The 14,974-nt window shown below is 41.2% G+C and overlaps 1 protein-coding gene across 1 annotated transcript in view; it reads left to right on the top strand.

Annotated features, from left to right (window-relative positions):
• The window catches only part of LOC122544234 (ectonucleotide pyrophosphatase/phosphodiesterase family member 3-like), a 148,676-nt gene that overhangs the window by 76,738 nt on the left and 56,964 nt on the right, over positions 1 to 14,974 (top strand). The window contains exons 10-13 of the mRNA XM_043683314.2: positions 1,262 to 1,370; positions 6,315 to 6,446; positions 12,288 to 12,319; positions 13,950 to 14,077. Coding sequence (XP_043539249.2) covers positions 1,262 to 1,370; positions 6,315 to 6,446; positions 12,288 to 12,319; positions 13,950 to 14,077 — 401 coding nt within the window. The remainder of the gene's footprint in view (positions 1 to 1,261; positions 1,371 to 6,314; positions 6,447 to 12,287; positions 12,320 to 13,949; positions 14,078 to 14,974) is intronic.

The raw sequence follows: 14,974 nt of genomic DNA, 5'->3' as shown, positions 1-14,974 counted from the left end.
GTTGCCTTGGAGGAATCAATGATGGCCTACTCATTTTCTGATTGCTGTGGCAAACCCATGCTCATTGTGAAGTGACCCATTGAACCTCTCCTGTGACAGCCTTGTTTGTAGAGGCAGCCTTCATCACTGGACCCTGCATTACTGATCTCCCTCTATCTACGAGCCCAGGGTGATGAAGGAGCTGAGTTGTGGCACCCTTGTTTCCTACTGTCTATCCTTGACCCTTGGTTAGAACTCCCAATGGATTGAGGGAAGCTGTCACTGGAACCCAACAGGTATCCCCTCCAGCTCTTTTTTTGAGCCACTAGCATGTTTGGCCTGTTTAGTGCTTCATGTATTTTATAGGAATCATTGGGCAAATTCTGAACAGACTGGTCCAAGCTCTGTAAAGCACCATTATTACAAAGGCACTTAATTTTGCCTGGAGGTTTTGTGTTCTCATTTGTAATATTGATCAATTACGCTCAAATTACACACAAATCCAAGAACAAAAGGATCAAGCTTTCAAGATTCATCCAAATTCTTTGGAGATGCACTTGTACATTACAATGCTCAAGGAAGTTGAAGATAGAAAATCAGAGACTTGCAGAAGCTTTTTCTTGCACCTTATTGAACATTAAGAGAAGGGACTCTGAAAATATTGCTGTTAATAACATTGCTCAAATAATAAGAGACCACTCATAATATTTTAAACTTACTGCCATTTAATTATTAACAGTTGCTATTTCCTTGCTGGCAAACAGCACCCACAACAATGGCTACCCATACTTATTTGTAATTTCCCCATACCAGAAGCAATCCACCTCCATAACCATACCCATGGCCACCAATTGGCTGGTGAACTTGTCACCTCACCGATTAAGTGCTCACCTTCGACAAGATTTGGAAAGTTTCCAGGGGCAATTTGGTGACCCAGAACTTAAATCCCCTCCCAATACTTAGCTTCCCTGTAAAAATCCAGTCTAGGGCTCTGTAAAAAAACTATTTTTGAAGTTCTATAATATTTGGCATAGTTACAAATTTCAATTTAAAAAAAAGACCACTTAAGAAATCATTTTAAGAACATTAGGTTATTTGTTATTTCTCATTATTAAGTGCTGATTATACGTTGTTTGCTTAGCTAAAATAAACAGTGGCCTCGGACAAAGAGCAGCAGCAGCAATGACATGAATGACAAAGACAAAGAGATTGTGAAGATCATTTTGGCCTTGGTTTGAATTACAAAGTCAACACTTTTTTTTTCCTTTCTCACAATATATAGATGGCAAAAGCACTAGAAAAGGTGGACATGATAGTCGGAATGCTGATGGATGGGCTCAAGCAAAGAAATCTAACACAATGTGTCAACCTTATTCTGTTATCTGACCATGGTATGATACTGGAGCTACACAAAACTCCTGCAATGCTTCCCATTGCTTTTCACAGTTTTCCATATTGCATTATTGATATCATTAGCAAATTTCAATATTGCTTGCTTTGTTCCCATAAACAGGGTGTTGATTTACAGTAAATATGACCAGTCGAAAGGAAGAATTGTGTGCAATTATCTATTCTATCTTTCCAACTTCTTCTTATCCTTTTAGTTTTGTCTTTTTCTCTCTTCTTTCCAACCAGATCCATGTCCCTGTTGCCAAAGTCCTCCTAACTTTGTATCCCTTTGCTCTCCGTGGTATCTTAACAGGTACTTTTGAAAACTGATAGAAAATTGCATCTATTGGATTGCCCCATATCAATTCTATTGTTCTACAAATAATTCAGCAGGTTGGAATCTTAGCTTATGTAGCCCCATTTTCAGTGGTGGATGTGGAAGGGAGCATCCTGTCTACACAGGGACAGGCTATCTTAGGCTACTGCCCTAATCCCAGTTCATTACCTGTGTGTGTCCAAACATCTTGGGAAATCTTGAAGCAGTGGTGGCAGGAGGTCCATATTGCTTGATCAGTGTAAGGCCCTGAAAGTCTTGTTACCATATTTAATGGGCAGCCAGACGTGCATTCACACACTGCAGGTTCCTCCCTTGGTCAACCTGCCTCCCAACCCCTGCTGGTCTGCCTCCAGTTAGAGGTCAGCCTCTTTGCCTTAGAATCCTGCGAGCCCTGTGCAGCTAAGTGTGTGGTCATTGGAATCTCAATCAAAGCAGCATAACATGAATGAGCATGCCCAAAGAGCTGCTGCTAACCTCAAGTCCAGCTATGACAAGACCTCACCTGGTGCTGACCTGTTATACTGTCAGGGATCAGAAGGCTGGTATTACTCACACCTGGAGAACTTAGTTGGGAAAGGTAACTTAATTCTGGTGAGCTGACCTTTTAATGACCATACTTTTTTATTATTCATTCACGGGATGAGGGTGTCACTGGCTGGGCCAACACTTATTGCCCATCACAATGCTGTATGTCTGGAGTCACATGTAGGCCAGGTAAGGATGACAGATTTCCTTCCCTACAGGGCATTAGTTGAATCAGTTGACAATCAACCATGGCATCATGGTCAACATTAAAATCTTAATTCCAGATACTTTATTCAATTCAGATTCCACCATCTGCCATGGCAGGATTTGAACCCAGGTCCCCGGAACATTACCTGAGTTTGGGATTAATATTCTAGCGATAATATCACTAGACTGTGGCCTCCCAAGTGGAAGCATGATATACTGCATGCATAATGGCTTCTCAACAGTTCTCAGGGAGAAGCTGAATCGGCTGGGGCTGTTTTCTCTGGAGCGTTGGAGGCTGAGGGGTGACCTTATAGAGGTTTGTAAAATCATGAGTGGAATGGATAGGGTAAATAGACATGGTCTTTTCCCTAGGGTGGGGAGTCCAAAACTAGAAGGCATAGATTTAAGGTGAGAGGGGAAAGATATAAAAGGGACCTAAGGGGCAACCTCGTCATGCTAAGGGTGGTATGGAATGAGCTGGCAGAGGAAGTGATGGAGGCTGGTACAATTACAGACGTTTAAAAGGCATCTGGATGAGTATATGAATAGGAGGGGTTTAGAGAGATACGGGTCAAATGCTGGCAAATGGGATTAGATTTATTTAGGATATCTGGTCTGCGTGGATGAGTTGACTCGAAGAATCTGTTTCTGTGCTGTACATCTCTGTAACTCTAGGAGATTTACTAGGATACTGCCTGAATTAGAGACTAGGGTTGTTTTCTGTGGAGTGGCGGAGGCTGAGGGGAGACCTGATAGAAGTTTATAAACGTCTGAGAGGCATAGATAGAGTGATAGTCAGAATCTTTTTCCCAGAGATGAAATGTCTAATATCAGAGAGCATGCATTTAAGGGAAGAGGGGAAAAGTTCAAAGGAGATGTGAAGAGCACAGAGTGGTAGGTGCCTGGAACGCAGTGGCAGTGATTGGAACATTTAAGAGTTTTTATATAAACACATGAATAAGCAAGAAATGGCAGACTGTGGGCCGTGTGCAGGCAGAGGTGATTAGTTTAACTTAGCATCATGTTTGGCACAACATTCTGTGCTGTACTGTACAATGTACTATGAATTGTGATTGGTAGAAGTGTTGCCAAAAAAAGTGTTGTTCTTGGATCCTTGGGTCTGGCCTACTGATGATGGGCACTGCCCTTTGTAGGCGGGAGCTCCTCATCTTCAATCTCATCTTGATTTCTGAAGTTGCAGAAGTCATTAGCAGTGGCAGCCTTTCTGATGCTCAGGAATATGATAACCCCTGAACGTTGGATAACTAGCGAAGTTCTTAATTCAGGCTAAAATAAAACTGAGAATTGCAGATGCTAGAATTCGGAAACAAAAATTGCTGGATAAACAGTTCTGATGAAAGTTCACTGGACCCAAAATTTTGACTCTGTTTTCTCTCCACAGATGCTACCAGACCTTCTGAGTTTCTCCAGCAATTTCTATTTTTGCTTCTTAATTCTGGCCCTTCTGACCTGTATGATAAACACTTTCAACTTTTTTTAAAAAATTCTCCTCTTTTGAAACTCCTTCCAACTTCATAACGTGCTCTTGCTTTACATGCAGCTGTTCTGATACTAGACAGCTGCTGAACTACAGCTACCTCTCTTAAAGTGGCAATACTTGCTGGAAAAGAGCTTTTAAAGAGCCCACAGTGGCTTTGTTTGGTCCTACTAGAGATGAAGGCATAGCGAATGGGAACAGAGGAGGGACTTTGGTCTATGTAATGTCATGGCCAGTTTTCGCCACTCGCCCATGATCCTGTACAATGGTTCCCAGAAACGTCCGAACAAAAGGACCCAGTTTGACATCAATGAAAATGTAATTAGATTTAGCTGTGTTGTCTCTCATTGTCAATACCCTGCAATATTTGGTGTTATTTGCAAATAATGGATGGCACTATGAGGAAGACACTGGAAATCTGGTCATATCTGTCCAATTTTACCTTGGTATGATTACCTCCCTTCACAGTAAGAGTGTTTAAGAGCAAAAGAAAAGTCAGTGATGAGAAATGGTCATTGAGCCCATTGAAGTTCATCCCTGAACTATATTACAATGTGGTTTCAGCTTTATTAGCAGATTATTGCAAACATTTATCAACTTTAAGAAGTCTTCTCTAAATGTCTTCTCTTTTAATTTTACATTTCATTGATTTCATTTTGTGTTCTGATCCACTGGTCCTAGTTTATTTTAAAGCTGTTCCTAATCAGCACTCCATCCGCCATCTTAAATATTCACTCTCTTCTCCAACAATGCACAGTGACAGCAGTGTGTAATAACTACAAGAGGTAATACAGCAACTCAAGGATCCTTCCGCAATACTCTCCAAACCCATGACCTTTGCCAACTAGAAGGACAAGGATATCAGACACATGAGCAAATCACCATTTGAAACTTCTCCTCCAAAGCTCCACACTATTCTGACTTGGAGTTGTGTCACATTCCTATACTATCACTGAATCAAAATCTTGATACTCTCTTCAGAACAACACTGTGAGTATACCTACACCATACGGACTGTAGTAATTCAAGAAGATAGCTCATTGCAATCATCTTGAGAGCTGCTAGGAATGGGTTACAAATTCTACAATCATCATGTGCCAAGAAAAACAAAAAAAATTCATCTATTTGACAAAATGCTATTTAATATTTCAAGAACTCAAAAATTAGATGATGTCAAAAACATCGAGATGCGTTATGGACCAGCTGGTTGAATAAGAACCAAAAATGTCCCCGAGATATATTACACATGCTGGTAATCAAAAGTATTAAGTATCGCTGATATTATCTAAGCCAATTTCATAACGAGCACAAGTAAACTATTTGGCTGAGCAGGTTACAGGGGCCATTCAATCAGATCTTGGCTACTAGAATTGGGGTTTTGAGTCCGTTTTCCTGTCAGTCCATAATTCTTGTTGGTCAAAGTCCATCTAGCTCAGCCTTGAATGTATTCAATGACCTAGCCAGCACTGTGTTCTACAGAAAGAATTTCACAGACTAACAGCCCTCTGAGGGGAGAAAAAGAACTCCTTGTCTCTGATCTAAATGGACAAAGCTTATTTTAAAAATGTGTCCCCTAGTCCTAGACTTCACTATGAGGGGAAGCATCCATTCAGCATTTTCTTTCTCAATTTCATTGACTTAAATGAAGACTGCTCTGTTCTCTTTAAAGTTCTGAAGCAGCTCCAGTATTTTACTGAGATTTTGTCTTTGGAATATTCTATAATTTGTCTCTTGTACCTTTCCAAATGGTAAACATAATTTTAGCTGCTTGGTCATGTGGTGACATTTACAGAGTTCTGTTGATACTTTAGTGGAAAATAGAGAATCAGGTAACAAAAACTTTTATTGTTTGTTCAAAAATTGACCTGTTTTAGTTGTTTGTACAGTGTAATGAGATGACTAGTCAGTTTATGTAAGAGTATTCTTCAGCTATCTAAATTCAGCACAAATGAGGTACATGGATACCATTTACTTGAAGGTCTATACTGCAGCTAAACTAATAGGTAGAGTACAAAGTGGTCTCTACATGACATCAGTAACAATTTAAAGTTGCTATAGATCCAGAGGATCACAGGCTGCTTACTCATCACAGAGGGGAAATTGGTGGTGAGTTTAACCTAGGTTGCCACACTGCAGGCAAGGGGTAAGATTTATAAGGCGAGACCTTCCTAATGATCTTAGTCAATGCAGTATGTATTTGCCTGGAATGCTGTCGTGGATGGAGCCTGTGATGCCAGATTCTTAGCTCATTTTCATGTTGAACTTTTGAAGGGATATTATTCAAAGGTGATAAAATTTATAATAAAGTTTTGTTGTTTTACAGAAATTTTATATTCACTCTAAATTCATTGGCTTTCCTTGACTTTTTCTATCTTGCAGGAATGGAACAAATTGACTGTAACAAGGTTGTATATATGAGTGAATACTTAGATAAAGTCGAAAACATTGAAATGCGTTATGGACCAGCTGCTCGAATAAGAGCCAAAAATGTCCCCGAGGATTATTACACATGTAGGTAATCAAAAATATTAAGCATTTCTGATCTTATCTAAGCAGCCAATTAGCAAAGAAGATTTACATTTTGCTTTTGTGAAATCATATTATCTATGTTCCCAATCATAACAAGAGAATGCAAACTATTTATGCTGTTGACTTTTTCAGAATCAACAAAAATATATCGAACTACTGCAGCAGTATTTTATCAGCAAGGAAATGATAGGAGACAGTTTACACAATGCATAATCCATAGTGTCTATACCATCCAAACAAAAGGGAATGTAAGGCACATGCTGAGAATACTTACTTTCCAATCCCCATTACCACAATTAGAATAATCCCGAGGTGCTCGTGGTATTGAAGTTTATTACCTAATGTGTGTGGGGATTGCTGTGTTGTCAGAACCTTCTCAAGGTAACTCCTCATATGTTCAAAATGTGAGGACAGTTTGCATAAATGTGGAGCTTTATTGTGTAGGACATTGTGAATGAGTTACTTAAAATGTCAAAATGAGTAGATGGAATAGATTCCAAGCAGTTATTCCCTCTGAGGGCATTGAGAACAGGGATTTTTAAATTCAAGCTAAGCATTTTGGTAGGAAAATTAGGAACATTGCATGTGACAAAAGGCTCTCTCCCAGAAGCTATGAATGCCTCGTGAGATGTTTGCAATTTCAATATTGAAATTAGCATTATTAAGTTAGGATATTATTATGATCTAGTGGCCCCAGTTATTATGAGGTAAGCTCAGTTGACGTTAATAGCAGACAAGTTAGATTCCTGACAGAATTCTGGCTGGATGGATTTTTTTTTGCAACCAAATTGATCTTTTGCTAAAACGTAACCACCTTTCTTTTAACAATAAATCAAAAATTTATGAACGATAGAAATGAAGCTTAACCAAAGAAAGTCTCTATTTCCTCATAGCTCTGATTCAAAGATGTTTAAACACAGTAGAAAAACCCAAACAATCAATATAGATTGAATAGAAGACCAGTTTTATATTAGAATTATTGCACCCTGGCACAGCATACAAACATTGTTACAATTCTAAGATGATCCAACTATACCTCTAGTAGGACCCAGTCCTGCACATGTCCAATGATGAGAGAGATTCTTTTATTTTTTAATACTTTAGGCTTGAAGTAATTGAAACTTTAATTCATCTGGAACTGTCGATAACTCTTTCTTTATTACTATTAGTATATTTCATAATCATCACCATTATCATCCTCTGCTTCCTCCTGTCTTAGCTTCTTTCAAGTACAACATTATTCCTTATGTAGCTTCAATTTGGTTTATTTTTAAAAATAATCGAAAACTTAACTTCACTTCCACTGACTATATCTCAAAACTCCAGTTTGGGATTAATAATAACTTCTTAATCTAAGCTTTCTTTACTTTAACTCCATTTCTTAGGAAAGCTGCTTAGCACATGTTACTCCATCAAAAGTCTTTTCAGTACGTCAGTGCTCAATATATGCTTCTCTCTCAAATGACTTCCCAACACAGAGAAGGTCTCATCCTAAGTCCTTCGGGTAGTCGCCTCGGAACTCCAGATGGCTTCCACTTTTTGAAATTATGCTTACTGCCGTTTTTAAAAGGCTAATTGCTAACTCCAAACACACTGACAAGCACAGATATCTAACTTAGAATTCAAAGAGCCCAAACATGCAGTAAATGATATTAGAATACATTTGTGAATATCTCAGTTTCATCACAATATTCAGTTTTAAGGAGCAAAGATGGTTGAAGGTAATTAGGCTAAAGATCAGATATGGTCTGATTTCACAATGATGGACCAGACTTGACAGACCAGCCAACACTGGTTCTTTTGCCCTCCTCGCTGAGTTCCACACAATCAATTTTTATGTCACTTAAAAATTCTCGATATTGCACAAGTCCAAATTATTAATGTATATCACAAAAGTCAGAGCACCGAGCACTGAGCTTTGTGGAATTCTATTGGAAATAGCCTTTGAGTCACAAAAACATCCATTGGTAATTATGCTTTGATTCTGTTACATACCAGGTGAGATCCTCTGAAATCATTTCAAGAAAGTAGATAGTTTGCTCGTTGTTTTAATCAGGTGTAACACGGATATTCCAGAAGTGATGAAGTTGGTCAAACCACTTAGTTTTAAGCAAAACAGATTTTATTTACAAGTTTACCAAGTGAAACACAAACAAATGAGAACATGGAATAACTTAACTTATCTGAAAACCCAACAAATTATCCCATCTTAATGATGCAGTCCAAATTCCTGCAACAATCCCCATAAACACCCCTTGGCAAAAAAGGAAAAATCAAACGCAGGTTCTTACAGGAGAGAGATGTCAGAGAGAGGGGGGGCAGGATCAGTATGGACCTGCTTCTTTGGGTCCAGCAACTTCACACTGCCTGACTGCTTTCGGTGAAGAGCCAGGCAACCAACCCAGAGAAAAGCTGAGCTGGGAGAACTGGCCACTACCCTTTCATTGTATAAGTGTTCTTTTGAAAACTTGAAAGCCTTTTTCCTGAGGTAGTATCTGTTAGCTATAATCAAATTGGCCCTATAACCTTTCAAGCCTAGACCTTTTGGAATTGCTGTTTTTATGACCTGTCTGGAAAAAAAATGCCAAGCACAGCAACATCATCACATTTCCTGCTGCTAAACTGATTTTGTATCCAGCCCTGGATTCCTTTTTTTTATTAACCAGTCTACCTTACGTCGTTCTTACCTCTGTGTAGTTTACATCAGTTGTACTACCCTCATCAATCATTCGGGTTATTTCTTCAAAAAAACTCAGATCAGTCAAATCTGCTTGATGTAAGGGGTATCATATGCTTGAATTCTCCATGTTTGGACAAAGGCCAAGGTCAGAAGGTCATGAGCTTCAGATTCCTTGCAGACCACTGTCTCAGACCAGGAAGCAAGTGGTTACAATATAAGTGCTGCTTGATAGAATTTGTTGCTGACACCTTTCATCACTTGTTGATGTTTGAGAGTAGTCTGTGTGGTGATTGGATTGGGTTTGACCTGCTTTCTGTGATCAGGCATATTTAAGCAAATTTTTACCCGGTCTTGTGGTTCTGTTCGCCAAGCTGGGAATTTGTGTTGCAGACATTTCGTCCCCTGTCTAGGTGACAACCTCAGTGCATGGGAGCCTCCTGTGAAGCACTTCTGTGTTGTTTCCTCTGGCATTTATAGTGGTTTGTCTCTGCTGTTTCTGGTTGTCAGTTCCAGCTGTCCGCTGCAGTGGGCGGTATATTGGGTCCAGGTCAATGTGTTTGTTGAAAGAATCTGTGCCTCACAACACACTTCACATTCAGCAATCAAATATATGAACAAATCAATGGCACACCCATGGGCTCACCCATCTCTGGACTCATAGCAGAAGCGGTAATCAAAGATTAGAATAAACAGTCTTACCGCAAATTCAACCCAAACTCTGGGTCAGATATGTAGATGATACCTTTGTAATCATTAAAAACACAGAAATAGAGAACAAACATCGGATTATCAATGCCACACTCACAGGAATCCGATTCACCAGAGAGGAAGAAAAGGACAACCAACTCCCATTTCTAGACATGATGGTACAGAGAACACCGAACGGAGAATTCACCACAAAGGTATACAGGAAAGCCCCACACACAGACTAAGTCCTGAACTACAAAAGCAACCACCCCAACACAAACAGAAGAAGTTGCATCAAGACACTGTTCAAAAGGGCCACAACACACTGCAGCACACCAGAACTGCAAAAAGAGGAAGAAGAACACCTATATAATGTATTCACCAAAAACGGATACCCCTGCAATTTCATCAACAGATGCCTAAGGGAAAGACAACAGAATGAGGACATGCCACAACCCAAAGGACTAGCCACACTACCATACATCAAGAGCATTTCCGAACTGACAGCCAGACTACTACAACCACTCATAACAGCACACAAACCAACAGCCACTCTCAGACAACAACTCACCAGGACAAAGGACCCAATACCCAGCATGAGCAAAACCAATGTAGTGTACAAAATCCCGTGCAAGGACTGCACAAAACACCACATAGGACAAACAGGAAGACAGCTAACGATTCATATCCATGAACACCAACTAGCCATGAAATGACACGACCAGCTATCCTTAGTAGCCACACACGCAGATGACAGGCAACATGAGTTCGACTGGGACAACACTACTATTATAGGACAAGCCAAACAGAACAGCCAGGGAATTCCTAGAGGCATGGCACTCATCCACAGATTCTATCATCAAACACATCGACCTGGACCCAATATACCGGCCACTGCAGCGGACAGCTGGAACTGACAACCGGAAGCGGCAGAGACAAACCACTATAAATGCCAGAGGAAACATCACAGAAGCGCTTCACAGGAGGCTCCCAAGCACTGAGGATGTCACCTAGACAGGGGACGAAACGTCTGCAACACAAATTCCCAGCTCGGCGAACAGAACCACAACAACGAGCACCCGAGCTACAAATCTTCTCCCAAACTTTTTACCCGGTCTGTTAGATGCCAACATTGTAACTGATCTGGAAAGCTGTGGCTTATTCTACAGCTGGGATGTTTTCAGGGTCCACAACCTTTTCTGCCTTCAGCTATTATGATATGGGTTCATAATGAGTGGGTAATTCATATTTCACTTTATTAATGATCAGCGAATTATACTGTTGCTTTAAAGCTTGACATTCATATTGCTGTTTATTATTCCGTGCAGATGAGCTGCAGTGCTGATTTCCATCATTTATTTATTTCAGCATGTGTATTTGATGCTTATTCCTTACCAGTTTTAAAGCTGAGATATGCCTCAAGTGAAGCTGGGGATAGCAGTCATTCAGTATGCCTGGCTGTAAGGAGTGCATTCATACTTAACTGAAATGGGTGGTGTGCAAGTTGACAGTCCATGATGGGGTGCTCTTTGATCCAGCATGACAGTGGAGTGTGAATCTGCGTTTTGTGGGGGGAGGGACTCTGGTATGGATTTGCGGGTGGAATGTGAGGTTCACTGAAATCTGGGGGATGAATTTAATGTTCATTGCCAGCAACTGGAGAGCTGGCTGGTGGCTAAGTGGCAGGGGCCATTCCTAGGAGCCCAAAAGCAATTGAAGGCAGATCAGGCACCCACCTGCCAGCAGGGTTCTTTGAACCTCCAGGTGAAATGGCCTGCCACAGCCTCTAGGAGCTGTGCCCAGTGCAGGGGGTCCAGGATACAGACTAACCACACAGAACTCATAGAGTCACACAGCATGGAAGCAGACCCTTCGGTCCAGCTCAGCCATGTTCACAAAGCATTGCAATCTGACCCAGTTCCATTTGGCAGCGTTTGCCTTGAGATCAGGGCCAGTCGGGGAAAGCCTATAAAGGGGTTTTGAGGGGAGATTACTTTGAAGGGTGAGGAGGGCTCTGCTTGTGGGGCATGGTTCTTGCCTCTGTTGGTTGAGGGTGACATTTGATCAAAGGATGCCTGAACAGGATTCTACACTACCCAGATCTTCCCACCAGCCATGGTCAGGTTACCCACAATGTGATGTTCCCACATGGCTACCCCTGGAATTCCAACACAAGGGGGATGAGGTCCTTAAGTGGCTATTTAATTGATCACCCAAAGACTTAAATTGGCTGAGACGTTTCAGTAGTGCTGGACGGCTTAGTCGCATGGGGGAAAGGGTAGAAAAATAAAGGAAGCCGCCTCCTCCTGGCCAAGTATATTCATTGAATGACATTGATAGGACTGACTTCAGCTTGTCCTTTTGAATGATAGCTGTGAGGTGTGTATCAGCAGCAAGATGTGTTTCTTTCTAACCAATCTTTTGTGTTGTGGCTAATTCCATGTTTTATTTTACAGTTGATTCAGAAGGTCTTGTAAAAAACCTTACTGTAAGTAAATTTCACAACTTTCTCATAAAAGCGATGGGTTTCCTATATTCCTTGAATAATTGTGATTATGATTGAGTCATATAAAGTGGAAGCTAAGTTCTTGTGATACAGTAGGAGCACCCTTGCTTCTGTGCCAGAAGCTCCCTGTTGGAGTCCTACACCAGAACTTGATTGTGAAAGATGGCCAAGTGGGATAATTTATCAACCTTCAAACCCTTCCAGTCTTATGGTAGTTGGTACGAGTCGTCAGCTTATGACTTTACAGTTCAAACATGGACAATAGAGCTGATTTCCAGAAGTGTGCTGAGAGTGATTGCTCTTGAGATAAAGGCTGCATTTGACTGTATATGGTGTAAAGGAACTCAAGCAAAACTGGAATCAATGAGAATTGGGAGGGGAGGAAATATCCATTGGTTGGAGTCATACCCGGTTAGATGGTTATTGTTGTTGTTGGAGTTCATTCATCTCAGCACCAGTTCATTTCTGCAGGAGTTCTTCAGGGTATTATCCTAGGCACACCTATCTTCACCTGCTTCATCAATGACTTTTCCTCCATCATAAGCTTAAAAGTGGTGATGATCACCAATGATTGCACAATGTTCAGCACCATTTGCAGCTCCTCAGATATTAAAGCAGTGTGTGTCCAAGTCCTGCAAGATCTGGTCAATATCCAGGCTTGGGCTGACGAGTGAGAAAGAACTTTTGTGCCATACTAATGTCAGACCATTAAAAATCTAACCACTTTTCCTTGACAGTCTTCGGTATTACCATCACTGAATCCCTCACTGTCAACATCCTGGGGTTTCCATTGACCAGAAAGCCAACTAGACTTGGCCCATGAAAGCAGTAGCTAAAAGAGCAGGTCAGAGGGTAGGAATACTGCAGCAAGTAATTTACCTACTGATTCCCCCTACAGCCTGTCCACTATCTACAAGGCACAAGTCAGGAGTATGATGGAATACATGCCACTTCCCTGGATAAGTGCAGCTCCAATAACACTCAAGAAGCTTGACTCCATCCAGGACAAAGCAGCTCATCTGATTAGCACCACATCTATAATCATGCACTTAAGATGTACGGCATAAATTCACGAAAAAGCCTGAAACAATCGTAGATTTCTCAAAGACAATTCCTAAGCCCATGATCACTACCATCTAGAGAGACAAGGGAAGCACCACAACTTTCAAGTTCCTCTCTAAGTCACTCACCATCCACACTTGGGAATATATCTTGCTGTTCCTTCACTGTAGCTGGGTCAAATTCCTGGAATTGCCTCACTAATGGCATTGTGTGTCTACCTATAGGACATGGACTGCTGTGGTTAAGTAGGTAGCTCACTGCCACGTTCTCAAGGGCAACTGGGGACAGGCATAAACGTTGACCCAGTCACCAACACCCACATTCCACGAGTGAACAAAATACTCTCCTGGTCAGCTATGCTTTCCAATCTATTCCTGTCACCTTCAGGCTCGTGACCCGCTCCAGGGAAAACAAGCTAATGAAAATGAACATAACCATGTGCACTGTTTGCCTTGTGAATCTTTTGAGATGGGAAATCTTCTAAATTCTAATGTAGTAATTCTGAAATGTAATGCAGACAGTTGACAGTTTTTTTTTAATGTTTCATTAGTGCAGGTCACCAAATCAACACTTTACGCCCTATCTGAAGCAGTTCTTGCCAAAGCGCTTCCATTATGCCAACAGTAAAAGAATTGAAGATGTTCATTTGTATTTGGATCCACAGTGGCAGGCCGGCCTGTAAGTGGTGAGCCTGTGGAATTCTCTACCACGGTTGAAATCGAATCATTGAAGTCTTTCAAGATGTAGATATGGTTTTTTAGGAGTAAGTGATTAAACAATATGGGGAGAAGGCAGGAGCAGAGTACTGAATTGGATGATTATCTGTGATCATATTGAATAACAGGTTGGCCTTGAAGGGCCAAAAGGCTTACTCCTGCTCCTGTATTCTTTGTTTCTATGTCAATTTAAGCAAAAGCCCAATGCTACAGGCATTGAGAATATAAGATAAATAGAAACCACTGGAAACACACAGCATGTCATGCAATGCCTATTGAAAACTTACAAACAGTCATCCAACTCTAATGGAGAACTGGAAAAAGGGTTCTATATACAATGCTGATTGTTGCTGTTGTTTCCACAAATTCTGCCTGACAGACTATATCCAACCTCCCTGCTTTAACTTTGTAACTTAGTTTTACTTGGAGAAAGTGAGGACTGCAGATGCTGGAGATCAGAGTTGAGAGTGTGGTGCTGAAGAGACACAACCGATTAGGCAGCATCCGAGGAGCAGGAGTATCAGTGTTTCGGGCATAAGCCCTTCATCAGGAATGAGGCTTGTGGGCCGGAGGGCTGAGAGATACATGGGAGAGGGGGCTGGGGTTGAGGAGAAGGTAACTGAGAATGTGATAGGTAGATGAAGGTGGGGGAGAAGGTGATAGGTCGGAGAGGAGGGTGGAGCGGATAGATGGGAAAGATGATGGACAGGTAAAGAGGGTGGTGCAGAGTTGGAGGCTTGAGACTGGGATAATGTAGGGGGAGGGCAAATGAGGAAACTGGTGAAATCCACATTAATCCTGTTTGGTTGCAGGGTCCCAAGGCAGAAGATGAGGTGTTCTTTCTCCAAGCATCAGGTAG

Source organism: Chiloscyllium plagiosum, unplaced genomic scaffold, assembly GCF_037043375.1.
Source record: "Chiloscyllium plagiosum isolate Xiang-an unplaced genomic scaffold, Cpla_swu_hap1 HiC_scaffold_3, whole genome shotgun sequence".
NCBI lineage: Eukaryota > Metazoa > Chordata > Chondrichthyes > Orectolobiformes > Hemiscylliidae > Chiloscyllium > Chiloscyllium plagiosum.
Note: the sequence above shows the minus strand (reverse complement) of the source record. Positions and strands in the feature narration are given on the sequence as shown.